Source organism: Puma concolor, chromosome B2 (genome assembly GCF_028749965.1).
Source record: "Puma concolor isolate L17-30 chromosome B2, mPumCon1.1.hap2, whole genome shotgun sequence".
NCBI classification, from domain to species: Eukaryota; Metazoa; Chordata; class Mammalia; order Carnivora; family Felidae; genus Puma; species Puma concolor.
Window position 1 is genome coordinate 51,485,109 of NC_141671.1, and position 18,859 is coordinate 51,503,967.

Below are 18,859 nucleotides of genomic sequence, written 5' to 3' on the forward strand. Positions count from 1 at the left end.
ACTTGCCAGGTAATTGCTTTAGTTCAAGATATGTTGGGAGAGCTAGTTACAATTACTGTTTGCGAAACCTCAAGTAGAAAGCAGTTTGTAGCACAATTCAAGGAGGTCCAACTTGGTTCAATGAAGATCTAAGAGGGTGTTGAAGCAGTCCAAGAAAATTAGAGGAATATTGGTGTCACCAGGCATTTTAGCCTGAGATAGGCACATGTTCAAAAATGAATGTTTTTCTTTTCATATGTTAAATGTTATTTAATTAGTTATGGGATTTTCCAGATTCAAGGAGATGACAATAAGTTTTTAGTGTTAGCGAATGGAATATGGATTTTATGTGTGTGTGTGTGTGTGTGTGTGTGTATCAGACTATTTTTCTAACACTTGTATTTTTATATATCTTGGTGGTAAAATGATCCTTTGAGGGAAAGGGTGCTCTATAAAGGTGACTTCTGATTCGCTCCATAGTGAAAAAAACAAAGATTTGTGTCTTGATGTTAGAAACCATTATTACTTTTGGATAATTAAATACACGCGTGCACAGCTCTGAGCAGTACTAAGGGTGTGATTCACAAATGTGTGGGAGTACGGAGAGCTACCTGCACCGAGAATGAGATGGTAAAATAAGAGTCGCCGAACGGTTGGTTTTCTTTTGCAGTGCTGCCAATGGAGGTCCTGATGTACATCTTCCGATGGGTGGTGTCTAGTGACTTGGATCTCAGATCATTAGAGCAGTTGTCACAGGTGTGCAGAGGATTCTATATCTGTGCCAGGTACTTCACCTGTTTTAAAACAACTTGGGCAGTGGTGAAAAAAAATTATGGTCTTTTGCCGGTTTTGATAAAAAACTTGATTGATGTTCTGGGTAAAAATTTAGAATGAACAGTTTGGCCTAAGTTGTATTTGTGTGATTTTCTCAAACCACTCAGCATTTAAAGGTAGAAGGCACTAGGTTTCCAGAGTATAGACTATTACGTAGAACAGAGGTAGTCACACACATTACTTCCACAGGGTAGTTTGCATGCTAGTGTCACTGATTTGGAAAAGAAATTGCACTAGAAAAATAAACTCAAGTCATTTTCAGAATAATTCTAAACCCATTAAGTGATAATGATTTAGGGGTACCTGGGTGGCTCAGTTGGTTGAATGTCTGACTTTGACTCAGGTCATGATCTTGTAGTTCACAGGTTCGAGTCCTGTGTCAGGCTCTGTTCTGACAGCTCAGTCTGGAGCCTGCTTTGGATTCTGTGTCTCCCTCTCTCTGCACCTCCCCTGCTGGCTCTCTCTCTCTCCCTCAAAAATAAATAAAAAAATTAAAAAAAAAATTTTTTTAAGTAATGATTTAAACTTAGATTGCACTAGAACTTTCTTTTGGCCCATTCAAAGTTATTCTATACTTTTATTTTTTAATGTTTATTAATTTTGAGGTGGGGGAGGGGCAGACAGGGAGAGAGAGAATCCCAAGCAGGCTCCACTCTGTGATGCTATGTGGGACTCCATCTCATGACATTGAGATCATGACCCAAGCCAATATTGAGAGTCTGATGCTCACCGGCTCCACCCTGAACATGGAGCCTGTTTGGAATTCTCTCTCTCCTTCTCTCCTTCTGCCACTCCCCTTCGCGCAGTCTCTCTTCTCAAAATAAATAATTAGCATTAAAAAAAAAAAAAAAGAATCAGACGCTCAATGTACTGAGCCACCAGGCACCCCCATCTTATACTTTTAAAATATTGCTACATAAAGAATAATCCTAGCTTAGTATAAAATTATTTGAGATTGGTCATCTTTCATGGATATCTTACATAAAAATACATACTTTGTCCTTAGCATCTAGAAGTTTTTTTTATAGCTTGTTAAACTTCATTATTTTTAACAACCTAATTTCATTTGGAGTCTTGTATTTTGGGTAAAATGTTTGAATTGCCTGATGCCTTTGTTTTTTGGTGATTCTGTGTGCTATTCCATTTAACAAATTCTTATTAAATAAATAGATTTCAGTTTTGAAATGGGAGTCTCTAGAACTGTTAATCTATTAACTTTTTAAAAAATTATAGGGGCACCTGGTTGGCTCAGTTGGTTAAGCATCCAACTTCAGCTCAGGTCATGATCTCACAGTTCGTGGGTTCGAGCCCCATGTGGGGCCCTGTGCTGGCAGCTTGGAGCCTGGAGCCTGCCTTGGATTCTGTGTCTCCCTCTCTCCCTGCCTCTCCCACACTGTCGCTGTCTCTCTCAAAAATAAATAAACATTAAAAAAATTATAAAGGGAATTTTCAGGGATAAAACTTCTGTGTGTTTTCATAAAATAAAAATAATCATAAAAAGAAAAAATTGGGGAGGTAGTTAATCCTTTTTTGCAGCCCGGCTCAGATACAAGTAGTTTTTTACATCTTTAAAACTGAATATTTCAAGTTACAGATAGAGTTAAAGTATTTTGAGCTGTATTGGAATCCTGTTAATATTCAGTATATCTTTTGCTTAGTTTTTCTACACTAACCCCATAACAGTCTTGTTGGTGCTGCCTTAAAAGTAGACCTCCAGTCTGACCATTTCACCCTTCTCCAAGTACCCTTCTTGGTCAGCCACAGTTATACCTGGTCTGAGTTATGGCAGTGGCCTGCTTCCACTGTGACACCCCTAGAGCATATTTTCCAGACTACCAGAGTGATCTTTTAAAAGCGTAAGTCTGGGCACCTGGGTGGCTCAGTTGATTAAGCATCCAACTCTTGGTTTCAGCTAGGGTCATGATCTCACGGGTTGTGACTTTGAGCCCCACATCAGGCTCTGCACTGACAGTGTGGAGCCTGCTAGTGCTTCTCTCTCTCCCCCATCTCTCTGCCCCCTGCCCATGCTTTCTCTCTCTCAAAATAAATAAACTTAAATTGGAAAAAAAACCCAAAAACCTGTAAAAGTATTAAATCATACTCAGAGCTCTTCAGTGGCATCTGTCTCACCTAAATAGCCTGCAAGCTGTTACCTCCCCTGCCCTTGACTGCCTCTCTAATCATGTAGTCTGTTAACCTTGCTTAGTTTGCTGCAACCTCATGGTCCTTGTTGAGTGTGCCCGTCACACTCCTATCCAAGGGCCTTGCACTTGCTATGGCTTCTGCCCAGGGTTCTTTCCCAGCCACTATATCTGAAATTGTCTCTATTTCCCCACTACATTTCTTGTCTGTTTACCCTGCTTCATTTTTTCTTACACTGGGCACACTACCTGAAACTTTTTTGTTTTCTTAGTTTTGTTTGCTTTCCCACCAATAAACCAGCAGGGCCTTAGCCGTGTCTATCAGTCTATCTCCAGAACCCAGACAGTGACTTGTAGGAGCTCAACAAGTTCTTGCTGAATAGAAGATGATTGCTAGTAGCAGAGATATTTCTTGTATCTGCGTAGATGGACTTAGCCTTTTTTATAAATTGATGTTATGTTTTATCACCTAGAGACCCTGAAATATGGCGTTTGGCCTGCTTGAAAGTTTGGGGCAGAAGCTGTGTTAAACTTGTTCCATATACATCCTGGAGAGAGATGTTTTTAGAAAGGCCCCGTGTCCGGTTTGATGGTAAGTTGAACTCTTTAGAACTGAGAAGAAATAGTGGTCTGTCCTGCTGATTTTGATAAATACATAGTCTTCATTTTCTGTAACAGACGTAAGTCCTCTGATCATATTTAAAGGAAACCACAATAAAATTAAAACTAGAAACATTTTATGTGCTTGTAACTATAAAATTTTTGTTTGTGTTCCTGCTTAAAAAAAAAAACAACTTTCTTTTTTATAGGAGTGTATATCAGTAAAACGACATATATTCGTCAAGGGGAACAGTCTCTTGATGGTTTCTATAGAGCCTGGCACCAAGTGGAATATTACAGGTACAACTGTAGTAAACTGAGTGAGTGAAAAATTCTCTCTCTCCAAGTATTAGTTCATTAGTTAGTAGGAAGCTGTTCTCTGTGGCTTTTGCATTTATCTATAGAATGACCCTCAGTATTTTTATCCAGTATTATAATAGGACCTGCACTCGAAGAACTAATAGGTTAATGCACATGATTTAATTCCTCCTAGCCTCTAAATCTAAGAATCGTTTCATGTTTTCCTTTTCTTAAATTTTTTAAAGTTTATTTATTTTGAGAGACAGACACAGTGTTAGGAGAGAGAGAGAGAGAGAGAGACCATCTCAAGCAGACTCTACACAGCACAGAGCCCGATGTGGAGCTCAAACTCAAGAAACCATGAGATCATGACCGAGCTGAAATCAAGAGTCAGACACTTAACCGACTGAGCTACCCAGGTGCCCCAGAATTGTTTTATGTTTTAGAGTTCTTGTTTTTTGCTTTTGGTGTACTCATTCATTTGCCTTTTCACATAGCTTTTGCTATTATTCAGCTTTACTATCCATCAGATGTTATTGTCATTGAGAAATAAGTAGACATGGGGCACCTGGGTGACTCAGTTGGTTAACCGTCCGACTTTAGCCCAGGTCATGATCTCGTGGTTCATGAGTTCGAGCCTCACATCAAGCTCTCTGCTGTCAGTGCAGAGCCTGCTTTGGATCCTCTGTCCCCCCCCCCCCCCTGTCCCCCACCTCACACTATCTCACTCTCTTAAAAATAAATAAACATAAAAAAGAGGAATAAGTAGACTTGTTAACTACTGTGTGTTATCATTAGAGCTCACTTGATATTAATTAGTGCTTTAGGAAAAGTGCTTTAATAGAGGAATATTTTTATTCAGGAGTAAAACTCTGAGAAAGATAATAATAAAATGCCTTCACTTCTATTGTGCTGGCCTCACAGGTTATCAGTAGTGTTTGTTTTAATGATGTTTTGCCAGTTTTTGACCCATGGTATTTCTGTTTTGATTTCACAGCAGAGAACAGGTTTAGGGCTAGAAAACAAGGACATGTTTTATACTTTGTGTGTGTGTGGTGTTTTTTGGTGTTCTTTTTCTTTTTACACAGGTACATAAGGTTCTTCCCTGATGGCCACATGATGATGTTGACAACCCCTGAGGAGCCTCAGTCCATTGTTCCTCGTTTAAGAACTAGGAATACCAGGTAGTATTTTTCTGTAGTTCTCTATCCAGCCCACATTTTATATGGATACCTGCAGGTTAATGTCATCCAGTGCTTCCTTAAGTTAGTACTGCATGATTAAAACAGCACTCTGCAAGAGCCCTTGTGAACAATACTAATTCCTGGGCATCGCTCTAGAGAGGACAGTTCAGTAGGTCTTTGGAACCTTACCAAACTAGGTTTATTCACATCCTAGTTGATTCTTCTCGGGCAAGTTGAGTAACTACTATTGTAATATATTACTTCCTAGGTTATTTAAATACATACAATAACTGATTAATGGACTTGTATTTTTTAATTTTTAGAACTGATGCAATTCTACTGGGTCATTACCGCTTGTCACAAGATACAGACAATCAGACCAAAGTATTTGCTGTGATAACTAAGAAAAAAGAAGAAGTGAGTATACAAGGTGGAATTGGCAGTTCTCTCTTCATTTCAGTACCCTACTCATTTAAGAATTCTTGATTAGAAAGGATAAGAAAATTGTGTTTTAGGGGCGCCTGAGTGGCTCAGTCAAGCCTCCGACTTCGGCTCAGGTCCTGATCTCACGGTCTGTGAGTTCAAGCCCCGCATCAGGCTCTGTGCTGACAGCTCAGAGCCTGGAACCTGTTTCGGATTCTGTCTCTCCCTCTCTCTCTCTGACCCTCCCCTGTTCATGCTCCGTCTCTCTCTGTCTCAAAAATAAATAAACGTTAAAAAAAAATTTAAACAAAAAGAAAATTGTGTTTTATAATTTATACGTTTCACAAAATGTATGTTGACTTATAGCATCTCTTTAAACAGAGCTGGAAGGTTTTCTAAAATGTGGGGTATTTTGAATTATGGATTCGCTTGTTTTTCTCTAAATGATTTCTTGTTCTAGTCCAGGCTTTTTACATATGAAAATGTAAACCCAAAATATCCTATGAAATAGCTAGTAAAATCATACCTGAATATGTTTTTAGCTGTTCTCATTTTGAATCATAAGGGATTTTGTTCTTATGTTAGCTCACACAGATGATTCTTTCTCAAGGATACTTTTACAGAGAATTTCAATTTTTTAAGTTTATTTTGAGAGACAGAGAACATGAGCAGGGGAGGGGCAGAGAGAGGGAGAGGAGGAGCATCCCAAGCAGGCTCCTCACTGTCGGCGCAGAGCCTGATGCAGTGCTCGAACTCATGAACCATAAGATTGTGACCAGAGCCAAAATCAAACGTTGGATGCGAAACTATCTCAGCCACCCAGGAACCCCGAGAATCAATCAGTTTATACTGGAAATAAGCTAATTTCCTTCTTCCTGTGTTTATATAAGGAAAAAAATGCCAAGCAAATGTGACTATTGAATTATTACATTCCAGATTACTTTTAACTGTCTTTAATACATTGAGGGCCTAATTTTTTTCACAACTTTTCTCCATATGCGTTTTTCAGTCCTGGTTTTAAAAATGTATACCCAAGGAGTCCATACACCTGAGTAGTCGGTTGTGACATAGTTGGAATAAGACTTGCCTAATGCTTTTATAATTAATGTAGTTTTTGAAGGTTTTCCTCCCATCAGATCCTCCTCTCTTCCTTGGCATCATGTGTTGAGGTAGTTAGGGCAGGGTTTCATTGGAGTCCCATCACCTTGTGGCCATCTGTTGCCGGCTTCTCTGCCTGCCTCAGGTAGGCTACAGGAATCTGGGCAGCAGTCTGAGGGGCAGAGGTGGCTGCTATGGTTGTGATGTTGGCCATGAGCTTCCTAAGGTCAAAATTTGAGGCCCTTGTTATTTAGGTTTTATCTAATAAAAGAGTTTAGGAACTCCCTACATTGAGTTCCAATTTTCTCTTCAGAATATGATACACTGAAACCATGTATAGTGTTGGCATTCTTGTGTCATTAGCAATAGTATTTGCAAAAGTGTGATTCTAATGAACCTTGTCTACATCTGTTTCTTCATTGACTTACCACAAAAGTTAAGTTCTACTCTATGCTTTTTCTACATCTTTCACCAGTTCATCCCTTTGCCTCCTTAAAAATTGTGTTTTCAGTAGAAAGAAGTACTGGGCTTACATGTAGAAGATAGCAGTTTTCATTTCCAATTCTGCAACTGCTGTGTAATTTTGATTAACTTGTTTGACCTCCCTAGGTCTTCATTCTTTTAGCCATTAAATAGCAATGTACAATCATATTTAACACTTGGGGTTACTGTGATGATTAAGTTGATGATAGAAAACCTTACTTTAGAGTGCTTTAACATTTGTCAGCACTCATACACATTCTTATTTGATACTGAGGACACCTCTGCTCTGTGCAGATGCCATGTTACTTTTAGCATCACTCTTGCATAATGTATTCCTATGATATTTCTACGTGTCAGTGAGTTGAGGTTTCATTATGGCTCACATACTTTTTCTTTTACAGAAACCACTTGACTATAAATACAGATACTTCCGTCGTGTCCCCGTACCAGAAGCAGATCAGAGTTTTCATGTGGGGCTACAGCTGTGTTCCAGTGGCCACCAGAGGTTCAACAAACTCATCTGGATACATCATTCTTGTCATGTTACATACAAGTAGGTGAATGTGATACAAATACTAGAGTTACACAATAAATGTGTACTTGATGTCAGGCTTAGAAAACCCTCACATAGCTTTCAAGTTCCTCCAGAGTTGACATTACATTGTAAAACAGCATTACATTACAGAGTGTTACGTGCTCCCATAGATGCGCTCAAGTCTGTTGTACTTCCCTAGAGAACTCTCAGTGTGGTAGTTAGTGCTGCCGGTTCAAGCCGGTCATGTTCTTCCGTTTTCTGGGTGGGGGTCACCTGCCCAGGAAGAGGGCCCGGGCCAATGACAGTCTTTTCTATGGCAGTGTTATTCTGTCAGGCATTCAAAAACCAAAACAACAACTACAAACCAAGAAACTTGCTGAAAGGAGATAAACTGAGAGTGGACCAGGAGGCGGAACTCTCCCCAGTGCCCCTGGGAGTGGGAACTGGTGCCGCCACTTTGGAAGTGAAAGTCGAGCTCCTCAAGCAGAATGGTACTCAGTCACTCGAAGCTGTCCGTGCATTACTTACTCATTGACTTACTCAAGGCACTTTCAAAACACTAGATCTGTTTTCTTCCCCTGGGTTTCAGTCTTACCATTTTTTTTACTTATTTCCATTGTGTTTATTCTCAGGGATTATACACTGATTTTAATAAAATGGTAGGTAGAAGAGTAATTAAGTCTTCTAAAAAGATCTGTGTTTGAAAGCCAAATCTATCAGGTCGTTCCTAATTTAAAGCTCTTCATGTTAGGTTACCTGTGTGAAATAGTTAATGAGCAGAAGAATGTGTGTGAGAAAGGAGCAGTACAGAGATAAGAGAAAGAGCAATTTGTGTGGATGTTGAGGTTCACTGTTGCTAGGTTTAAAGGAATATTGGTGTGTGGTCGAGGGTTCTCCGTTCCAAAATTGAATCCAAAATTCTCAGAGACAAGTTTTGAGGTCATCTCCTATTAACCTACCTCATAGCCTTGACCACAGGGTCGAAAACTTTCTGCGTCTTGTTTCCACCTTACAAGGAACTTTCCCCCCCACTCATATGAAAGGTCCTGAGAACTGAGAAAGCATTTTTCTTTCTTTTAATTCTTACCTACCAGTCCTATACCTCCTCTTTTGCTTCACTTTGTAAAATTGTGCAGATGGAATTTCTATCACGTTTTAGGAGAAAAAGGACATGATAGGTGTCATCTATAACTGCTAATGATAACATTGATTTCCTTACAGTATTTATAAAGTCACTTGAGTTTTAAGCCTTTGTTTATTTCTCACCTTTTTGGAGACAAATAAAAGGCTATAGTAGTTTAACTTGTCACCTGCTTCTTCTCCCTCTGAACTGTGATCATGCTGTTGATCATGCAAATATTTAAGTCATTAAATTCTATTATAGGAATAGAATTCTTTATAAATTACATTTTAACAAGATCCTTAAAATGCCTATAGTCTTTAACTTAGAATTTCTATTCTTAGAAATTTGTTCAAAGGATATAATAGAAAATATCATATTATTTTTAATTACCAAACAGTGAAAACAACCTAAATCTCCAAAAAAGGGGGATTGTTATTATTAAGTAAATTGTGATATAGGCAGACAGTGAAATATTACACAGGAACCAAAAATGACTTCTGAAGTGTATTTATTGATAGGAGGAAATGCGTATGTCAGAATGTTAAATTAAAAGCAGGATTACTAACAGTATGATCTCAATAGAAAAGCTCAATAGACAGGTTAAGGTCCTTGGAAGGAAGTACAGTTGACCCTTGAACAACATGGGTTTGAGCTGCATGAATCCACTTATATGTGGATTTTTTTCAATAAATAGAGTACTTTAAATGTATTTTTCTTATGATTTTCTTAATAACTTCGCCTCTTCTCTAGCTTACTTTATTGTAAGATTATAGTATATAATGCATATAGCATACATAATATGTATTAATCGACTGTTTGTAACTGGAAAGGTTTCTGGTCAGCAGTAGGTCATTAGTAGTTCTGTTTTGGGGGACTCAAAAGTTAATATGCAGATTTTTGACTGTGTGGGAGGTTGGCACCCTTAACCCTGCGTTGTTCAAGGGTCAACTGTAATTCATATGCTATGTCTAGGTGATGGAATTATGAGTGATTTTTCTTTGTACTTTTCTAAATTTGTCAGTTAAAAAAAATTTAATATTTATTTATTTTGGAGAGAGAAAGAGCAGGGGAGGGGCAGAGAGAGAAAGAGACACAGAATCTGAAGCAGGCTCTAGGCTCTAAGCTGTCAGCACAGAGCCCGGCATGGGGCTTGAACTCACAAACCGTGAGATCAGGACCTGAGCTGTGAAGTTGGCTGCTTAACTGAGCCACACAGGTGCCCCTAAATTTATCAATTTTTTTAATAATATGCCTATTAAATAACCAAGTAACTTTTAAAGATTTAATTGGCTTTATTGAAAGATTCATGAATGGGGAGCTCTGAGGAGTTGTACAAAATGGAAGGTTTTATAGGAGAGCCAAGCAAGAAGGTTATTAACAAAAGAAAAGGATTGTTTCAAGCAAGGACAGTTTCCCTTAGAGGGAAAAGCCAGGTGTCTTATGCAGACTACCTCATCTTACTTTGGGGATTGCAGAGGGCCCATGTGGCAGACTCCTTGGTACCATCAGAAAATTCCTGACTGACCAGTTAAGACTGCATTTCTGAGGGAGGTGGAAACTGCAGTTAAATTACGTATTAAGCCCCAGTTTGGGAGCTCATTCTGATGATGCCATTTTGGACCTGTGGTTTTCTTAATAGTGCCCCCTTTAACAGTTCCCCCTTTTGATCAGACTCTCAGCTTAACTGAGAGATGTGATAAAAATTTAAGACATTAGCACCAACTGTCAATTACCATTCTGTACTTCTCACAGCTTTTGTAGATCCTTTGTGTGGTACCTATAGCTCCTGATTCTTTTCCTTAATCTCTATGATGTTGCTAGGTCACAGCTTCAGGTTCACATTCCAGTCTTAGGAGATCATTTGCTTGCTGATCAGTGGCTGTGAACATACATTCAAAGATTTTGAGAGAAGATAATGCATCAAAGGGATTATTACTATAAGGATAATACCCAATAGTGGGAGTATACTTTAGAGCCATGGTCTCCAAGACTCAAACCAAGAAAAAACAAGTCAAAGACCCTGCTAAAGGAGTCATCTTTTTAAGCCCAGGGGCTTGCTCAGTGATCTTATATAATTGAGTTTTAACTTTCCCCTAAGTGTTCTTAATCCAGTCACAGTGGGTGGTGTTGGCCACAACACAAGATGTTCAGCTAAAAGATAATCAAGGACAACTTTGGCTAGAGAGTCTAAGGATCTCTGTTGTGCTACTGCTTTAGCAGCAGATTTTGCAATACTTTTGAGAATTAAGAAGTTCTTGATCATAGCCTCATTTATATTTATCCCTAACCAAGGAAATAGGGACCTGTGAAAAGGAGTGAATCTGAATCATGAATGTCTCCTCATAGGTCTTCTTTAATTCAACAGTGTAAATTTAGAGAAACTCCAGAGGTTATACACCCCATCTCCCTTAGCAATGGCCTGGGAGATCTAGATGAGGGTGTTATCTTTCCAGGCCAATGCCAGAGTGAAGGAAAGGCGAAGAGGAGAAAGGGGTTTACATTTAGTTAGCATATGAGGTGTTGATCCATCATCTGGGAAGGAAGGAGTCTACCTTGATGTCAGCTATGTCTTTTCCTTGTCAATTTGATACAGAGGTCTCCAGCATCTGTACAGGACCAGGTGTCAGGTGGAGCCTTCTCTAATTGTGTGATGTGTATGCAGGGCTTAATACTTTTTAGTTTTGGAGCAGGGTCAGTGGTCAGGGGCACCTGGTACTCCTGGTAAGGTCCTTTTCCAGTGGGGCTGGAGGGTTGTTTTCCTCTGATGTTTATGTAGTCACCAAGCTCTAAACTGTGATCAACAGGTTTCTCTGAACTGGGATCCAGAAGCTTCTTGAACCTTTTGATGTCAGGCTTGAACACAAGACATTAGAGACTTGTAGTAGCTGGTTATATGAGCATGAGACAACAGGGGTTCAGCAGAAGGTTGTGTACTAATAGAATTCCAAGAAGTTTGTAAGGTTTCATTAAGAATTCCAAGAAGTTTGTAGGGTTTTCATTAAGGCTTGTATGATTAGTCCGGTGAAATGGCTGCTTTGATCACTGGAGATGAAGTGGAAGTTATACCCCAAATGGGAAACACATTTTTTAATGTTACTTATTTTTTCCTGTGAGGGCATCTGTCTTACAGCAGTCATGACCCATCTAGAAACCACCCATATAATAACAAAAATACATTTATTGATAACCCATACTAAGTGGCAACTGAATGAAGTCCAGCTGCAAGTATTCTGAGTCCAGAGGGTGGAGGTTTAAGGCTTCTGGGAACAAAAGTAGATTTTTGGGAGGAGGGGAGTGGTGGTGACCAGTCAGGTCAAATATTGCTGATAAACATCTATAAAATTACAAAATCAGTCTATCAATGTCTGTTTATAATTTGAGTCTTTTTAAATGTCCTGTGGTAGGAATGCAACAATTGAAAAATGGGATTTGTGGGGCACCTGGGTGGTGCAGTCAGGTAAGTGTCCAACTCTTGATGTCGGCTCGGGTCATGATTTCACAGTCTGTGGGTTTGAGCCCTGCATCAGGCTCCGTGCTGACAGCGCAGAGCCTGCTTGGGATTCTGTTTCTTTCTCTCTGCTCCTCCTTCGCTTTTGCTGTCTTGCTCTCAAAATAAATAGATAAACTTAAAAAAAAAAAAAAATGGGATTTGCCAGGGAGCCAGAAAGAACCAGGCCATCTTGGGTTTCCCATAACCCAAGTGTTGGTTTCATTTGCAGTCATTGCTTACTTAGCTCCATTTCTCCAGTTTAGAAGCGGGCTGCTGCCATGTCACAAGGACATCAGGATGACAAGAGTCCGGTGATGAGGGGCCATTTTTATGGAAGCAGAGTAGACTTTATCCATATGTGCCACAGTTTTACAAACATAGAGAAGGCTTAGTGTTAACTCATTTGACAATGCTTTCCATGTAATTTACATACTAAGTAAGCCTCATTAGTTTAACAGGTCCTTTGGAAGTTTTTCAAAAATTTTTAAAAAGGGTTTTAAAGTACTTGCCTAAATAGGATTACAAATCATTATGAAACTTAATATTTAAAAGGTAAAGACATTTTTGCAATTTATCAAAAGCAGACCAAAGTCCAAGAAAACTTTGTTTTTCTTAACAGAAAGCCAGACTCTAATTTTGCACCATCTTATTTTGGTGTTAAAACTTACTTAGTTTTTTTTTTTTTTTTTTTAATTTTTTTTTTTTTTTTAAGTTTATTTATTTTTGAGACAGAGACAGAGCATGAATGGGGGAGGGTCAGAGAGAGAGGGAGACACAGAATCGGAAGCAGGCTCCAGGCTCTGAGCCATCAGCCCAGAGCCTGACGCGGGGCTCGAACTCACGGACCGCGAGATTGTGACCTGAGCTGAAGTCGGACGCTTAACCGACTGAGCCACCCAGGCGCCCCAAAACTTACTTAGTTTTTATGTAAGGGAGAGAGCATGCAAACAGAGGAGAGGGGCACAGGGGGAGAGAGACTCCCAAGCAGGCTCCACACTCAGAGTGGAGCCTGACAGGGGGCTTGATCCCACAAGCCTGGGATCATGACCTGAGCCGAAATCAAGTTGGACACTCAACTGACTGTGGCACCCAGGCACCCCTAAAACTCATTTTTTAAAATAAGTTTTAATCTTAACCAGCTTGACCACACATTAAAATTCCTTTTCAAAGATTCTTTCTGCAAACCTTTTACAAACTTGTTTTTTTTTTAATGTTTTTTATTTATTTTTGAGAGAGAGAGAGAGATGTAGCAGGAGCAGGGGAGGGGCAGAGAGAGGAGGAGACACAGAATCCGAAGCAGGCTATAGGCTCTGAGCTGTCAGCACAGAGCCTGACGTGGGGCTTGAACCCATGAACTGTGAGATCATGACCTAAGCCCAAGTTGGACGCTTAACTGACTGAGCTACCCAAGGGCCCCACCGCTTCTTTCTATACTTTTTGTCCTTTTTAAAATTTTTTTTTCCCCTTTAAACAACCAGCTTCATTTTAGGATAAAACTTCTTTTTCCTCAACAAAAAACACATCTCCATTTCTCATACCTTTTGTTAGTAAAAACACGTCCTACTTTTCCTGGCGTATACAGATGTTTCCCTAATTATTTTTAGTGGCTTTAATTATGTATATTAGAATTCTTAACCCTTAAGAAACCTTAATTTCTAGTGAAAACTAAGAAGTGAGCTTAGATTTTTTTAATTTGCATATTTATGAATACATTTTAGAATTTCTATAAGCATGTACCTTTTTAAATTTTTTAATGTAGCATTAGCTTGTTTAAATATCTTGTTTCTCTGTAATAGGAAGCCAAAAGTAGATAAGCCTATGTTTACTAATTAATGTTTTAGAATTTTCTCTTATTTGGAAATGACCTACATATTTAACGACTAACTTATTTAACCTAACTCAGTAAAACTTCAAGGTTTTAGACTATCCAAATAAAAAATAAAAAAATTAGGGAAAATATTGCTGAAAAGCTCATTTGTAAACTTTTGTCTTTATTTTTGAAATATCCTGAATTATGTTTAGATTACCTACAAGAACTTTATTAAACATTAGACATTAAAGTCAGCCATTATCCTAAGCTATTATGTTTTGTGTGGCTACATCTTATAAGAGAGAACGTGAACTTAAATAGCTAGTAAACTCAGGTAGAGTAAGTTTTATATTTAATGTTGATAACTAAAAACATGTTTGTTTTAATTAAGCCATCAACCATAATCTAGTTTTTATATCAAATATTTTCCCAAAACCTGTGAACTTAAACATTTGGGTTTCTTTCTGAGTTTCAGACTGCCCATCCTTACAGGCACTTGCCTTCAAACCAACTACGTAGAGCTTTTTTAGAAATCCATTTTAGCAATACCATGCGGAGGTAGAAGGTAACACATAACACACTTGTAGACACATGTGAACAGACAGGCTCAGGGACTTAGAGCTGGTTTTGAAATTTCTGCTATGAAATCATAGCAGAATTTCTGCTATGAAATCTGCTATGAAATTTCTGCTATGAAATCCAATGAAAGTTGGATGTGAGTTTGTTTTTCTGGTAGATGATGAATAGGTTAAGGTTACCCGGTTAGGGGGTAAAGCTTTTTTTTTTTAATATCCATCTTTGGATATTAAGTTTTGTGCTTGTCCTTGGTAATTAAAATTCCAAAAAATCTTTCTCTGTTTTATTTTTTTCTTGATAAGAATTATCTCCCTTAAATTTTCATTTTAACGAGATGGACTAAAGAGCTCCTGGAGAAGACCAGGTAGAACATTGAACATTTAGATTTAAAAGGTACAGGGGAAAATACAAGCTCCTTTTAGAGGAACTTTGGTTTCCTAAGGCCAATAATGTACAAGCTGTTTGAGATAACCAGGGCAAGTTTGGGGATTGCTAGAGGCATAGGTGAACTCATGATTGCCTATAGAGCTACATTTCTGGTTTGGTAAAGATTTGTAACATCAGGACCAGTTGCTTTCAGTTCTTCAAAGAATTGGATTGTAATTTAAATGAAGTCATAGGTTGCTCCATCTATCCAACTATAGTGCCCTCAATTTGCTTTTCTCCTCCTCTCAGTACATAATTCTAAGTATTTTTGGCAATACTGAATAGCCTCCCTCGGGTATAAGATGGGTCACCAAAGAGAGTGCAGGGGGTATCAACTTTCTTTCCCAAATCTAGAACCACTCACAGTGATGGCCAAAAGGAAGAACCAACAATCTATATGTTCCAGGCAAGCAGAAAACCAAGACCAGTTACACAAAACAAGACCAGCAAGGAGGCAATAGCTGTCCCTGGGAGAGAAGGGATCAATAACCAATGGGTCTGGATTTAGAAGGGAAGGGGCAGTGTGATTTTATTTTCTGTTTAATTGGGCAGACAGATTTGGAAGAGCTGGTTCCAGTAAGAATTTTCACCTTTTGCTGGCTTCTGCCAGTTTTTCCAGGATCACTTTGGCAAGATCTGTATCTATATCTGCCAGTTTACCCTTGACTGTTTAAAGAATAATGTAGCAGCTTATAAGAAAAATCCCTCAGCTTCATCAACTCTGAGAGGGGTTCACATGAGGGCCCTTCTTTGAAGGTAGATATTGAAGGTAGGTAACAGGGAACCTGTAAGGCCATTAACTTGGCAGAATTTTGTTTATGGTTTTATTAGCCTTCTCAGAGTGGAAGAAAAAATTCAGACTAGAGTGAGTACCCAAAGGAAGACAGAGAGGAAGCAGTAGGAGTCATGTCAGTCTTAAAAGTCTTGTTTTAGATAGTCACCTTTTCTGTGTTTAATTTTTCACTAACTTCCTGTGATAAAATCTTTCAGTGAAACTATTTTGGAATTTTAAAACCTTTTGAAAGCCTCTGCATGCCAGAAAACAGGTCTCCCATCCTGTTTAATTTGGAAACCCTTGCTTGCAAGTGTACTTCTTAAATGATCTTATCTAATTGGCATGTTCCCCATACTGGCCATTGTATTTCTAGGTTGTAATTCCTCTGAGGGCTGGCAGCAGTTTGGTAGGACCCTAGCCACGGAGTTAACCCACATTTCTGTTCAGCTGCCTTTTGGGGCACCCAACCTGATGGTTACCAAGCCAAGTTCCTCAGATACAAAACAAGCTTAGGAGGATTTTGCCATTTTTGCTGGATATCTAAAACTTCTGGGACTAGAGTTCTTAGACACGGAATAAGCAGGTGTGCTGGAACATGGCACGCTTGACTTATTAGGATTTAAGGATCCCATTAGCTAGGTCTTTGGGTTTCTCCAAGTTGAACCAACACCTAAAAGGGATGCACCATGGGGTTGGGAACTGTGTGTTTTACAGTCTACTTTGTTGCCTGGAAGGTTTCTTGAGGTTGGTAGGTGACCTAGTGCCTGTCTAACCTGTTCCATGACCAACTTCTATCCCAGGAGACTTCTTGAGGTGGGGAGCCCTCTAACAGCCTTTAAATGCTCCACCCATACCCACCAATTCGTGCAGCTTTTTGGCCTCCAAGATCCCCACTATTGATAGCCTTTTCTGCACAAAACCATCCTGGCAAACGTGCACCTCAGTGTTTCGGCCTGTAAGAAGGCCCTGTGCACACCACCACCAATTCCTGTGGAACCTTGCTTTTCTACCAGGAAATTGTGGTCTGCAAGGCTAGGAGCTTGGCTCAGGCAGACCCTTCTGCCACCTCAAGCTGACCTGCCCTGTAAAGGAAAACCAGCTAGATGGGGAGCTTGAACATCAACAACAAAAAATTCATAACTGAGAGGAACTTACCCACAGCCCTGAAAATGGTGAGAAAGGCAGTGAACTCAAAGGGTCACAGGTACCATACCTGTTTCTCATTGTCCCCATGTGCTGCTGGAAATTCACCTGGGATCCTGTTGCTGGCACCAAATGTGTTAAATGACAAAAATTCAACCAAGTACATTTTAAATGTCTAATTGGCTTTATTAAATAAGTTACGAATTGGGCAGCATCCTATCTAACAAGTAGAGGGGAGGTCGGAGGAGTTGCACAAAATGGAAGGTTTTTGTAGGAGGGTGGGGACAAGCAGGTTATTAACAAAGGAAAAGGCTTTTCCCGGGCAATGCTGCTTTCACTTAGAGGGAAAGAGCAGGGAGTCTTCCCATGCAGATTACCTCCTCGTCCTCTGGGGGATGGAGAGGGCCCATGTGGCAGACGCATGGGGGCCCATCATAAAATTCCTGACTGATTTGAAATTGCATTTCGCTTATGTATTAGGCCCTGGTTTGGAAACTCGGTCTAATTGACACCATTTGGGGCCTGTGGTTTTCTTGTATCATGCCTCTATCATGTAGAATTTACTGAGATGAATTAAAAATAAAGACTAAAATATAAGATAAGCCCTCCCCTATAAAGATGGAAGAATTTTAAATAAGTTGCAACTTCCTTGTAACTGGTCTTTTTGTGCTTTCTTGCAGATCAACTGGTGAGACTGCAGTCACTGCTTTTGAGATTGACAAGATGTACACCCCCTTGTTCTTCGCCAGAGTGAGGAGCTACACTGCTTTCTCGGAGAGGCCTCTCTAGGGCCTCCCATCCAGTCCTCTGTCACTGTTGCATGAATCAAAGTATATAGAGCAAAAGAGCACCTAAGTTATAAATGTACATATATATATATATGGAATTGGAACTTATTTTACATTGTTAGAGTTCTTTTAAGAAGAGTATAAATTGATTATTTTTTTTATTTAAAGGGATAGTTGATACCTGGGGTATTTTGTTTTGAAATTAAGAAGTTGAGATTACAAGTTGTTTAAGCACATTTATGTTGTGACAAACCTTAAAATGAGCTTTAAATCCTGTTCTTTTTCAAGAGGATTTCTGAGCAGAGCTCTGTCACATAATTCTCTTTCTGCCTGATCATCCCATATTAATTGCATCAGGGAAGGGCTCCACTGGACCAGCATTTCTTTCACGCATGACATAGTCTCTCTGCACTAAAGGCTCAAAATGTGAAAACTTGTTCTGGATTTGTTTGAAACTGTTTGACCAATAAACATAATAAACATTTCTTTCAAGAAAATGTATTTAGATGGCCTTTTTTTAAATGTTGGAATAAAACATAGCCCTGGGATAGCCAGCGAAGGTCTAGGAATCTGCCTCCTTATATCTGTGGTCTCCGTATGTGGCCACAGATTGTCACTCTCCATACTCCAGCCTCATCTAGGCACCTTACAGATGTGTGACATTAAGTGAGAAAGACTGAACTCTGGCCTGGAGCCCTTCAACAAACTCAGCTGGGCACCTTTGTTCCTAAAAGAGCAGCAGATGATCATATCAACCCACGCCCAACTCTGTCCAGAATTAAAGTGGGGAGAGAGCCAGCCACTGAGTGTGCTGTGTTACCTCTCTGATGATGGTGCCATTGCTGTGTGGTCTCAGAGTTTGTGTGTGGCAGAACTCTCCTGGAATCAGCTTTGTTGTTGGACATTCAGACACAGCTGGGGTTGAAGACTCCCGTCCTTTCAGAAATCAGCATCTGCAGCCAGTTGCTTTCAAGTTCATGTTGACATTAAGAGATGCTTCCCAAGTTCCTACAATTCGGTGTGGGAGAAAGTTACTACATGTTATGTTAAAGATGAAAACCAAGCATCCAGCGTGTGTGTGAGAAGAGACTTCTGCTTAGGTTGGCTTTGTGTAACAATCTGAGAAATGATGTTTTCCTCAAGGTAGAAAA

The 18,859-nt window shown here is 39.5% G+C and overlaps 1 protein-coding gene across 2 annotated transcripts in view; it reads left to right on the plus strand.

The window, feature by feature from the left end:
- Window positions 1–18,209, plus strand: part of FBXO9 (F-box protein 9) — a 44,225-nt gene extending 26,016 nt beyond the window's left edge. For both annotated transcript variants that reach the window (XM_086707074.1, XM_086707073.1), the window contains 7 exons: window positions 650–764; window positions 3,428–3,546; window positions 3,764–3,854; window positions 4,943–5,038; window positions 5,362–5,455; window positions 7,444–7,595; window positions 17,601–18,209. In XM_086707074.1, coding sequence (XP_086563200.1) covers window positions 650–764; window positions 3,428–3,546; window positions 3,764–3,854; window positions 4,943–5,038; window positions 5,362–5,455; window positions 7,444–7,595; window positions 17,601–17,709 — 776 coding nt within the window. In that variant the 3' untranslated portion in view covers window positions 17,710–18,209. The remainder of the gene's footprint in view (window positions 1–649; window positions 765–3,427; window positions 3,547–3,763; window positions 3,855–4,942; window positions 5,039–5,361; window positions 5,456–7,443; window positions 7,596–17,600) is intronic.
- Window positions 18,210–18,859: the final 650 nt, after the last annotated feature.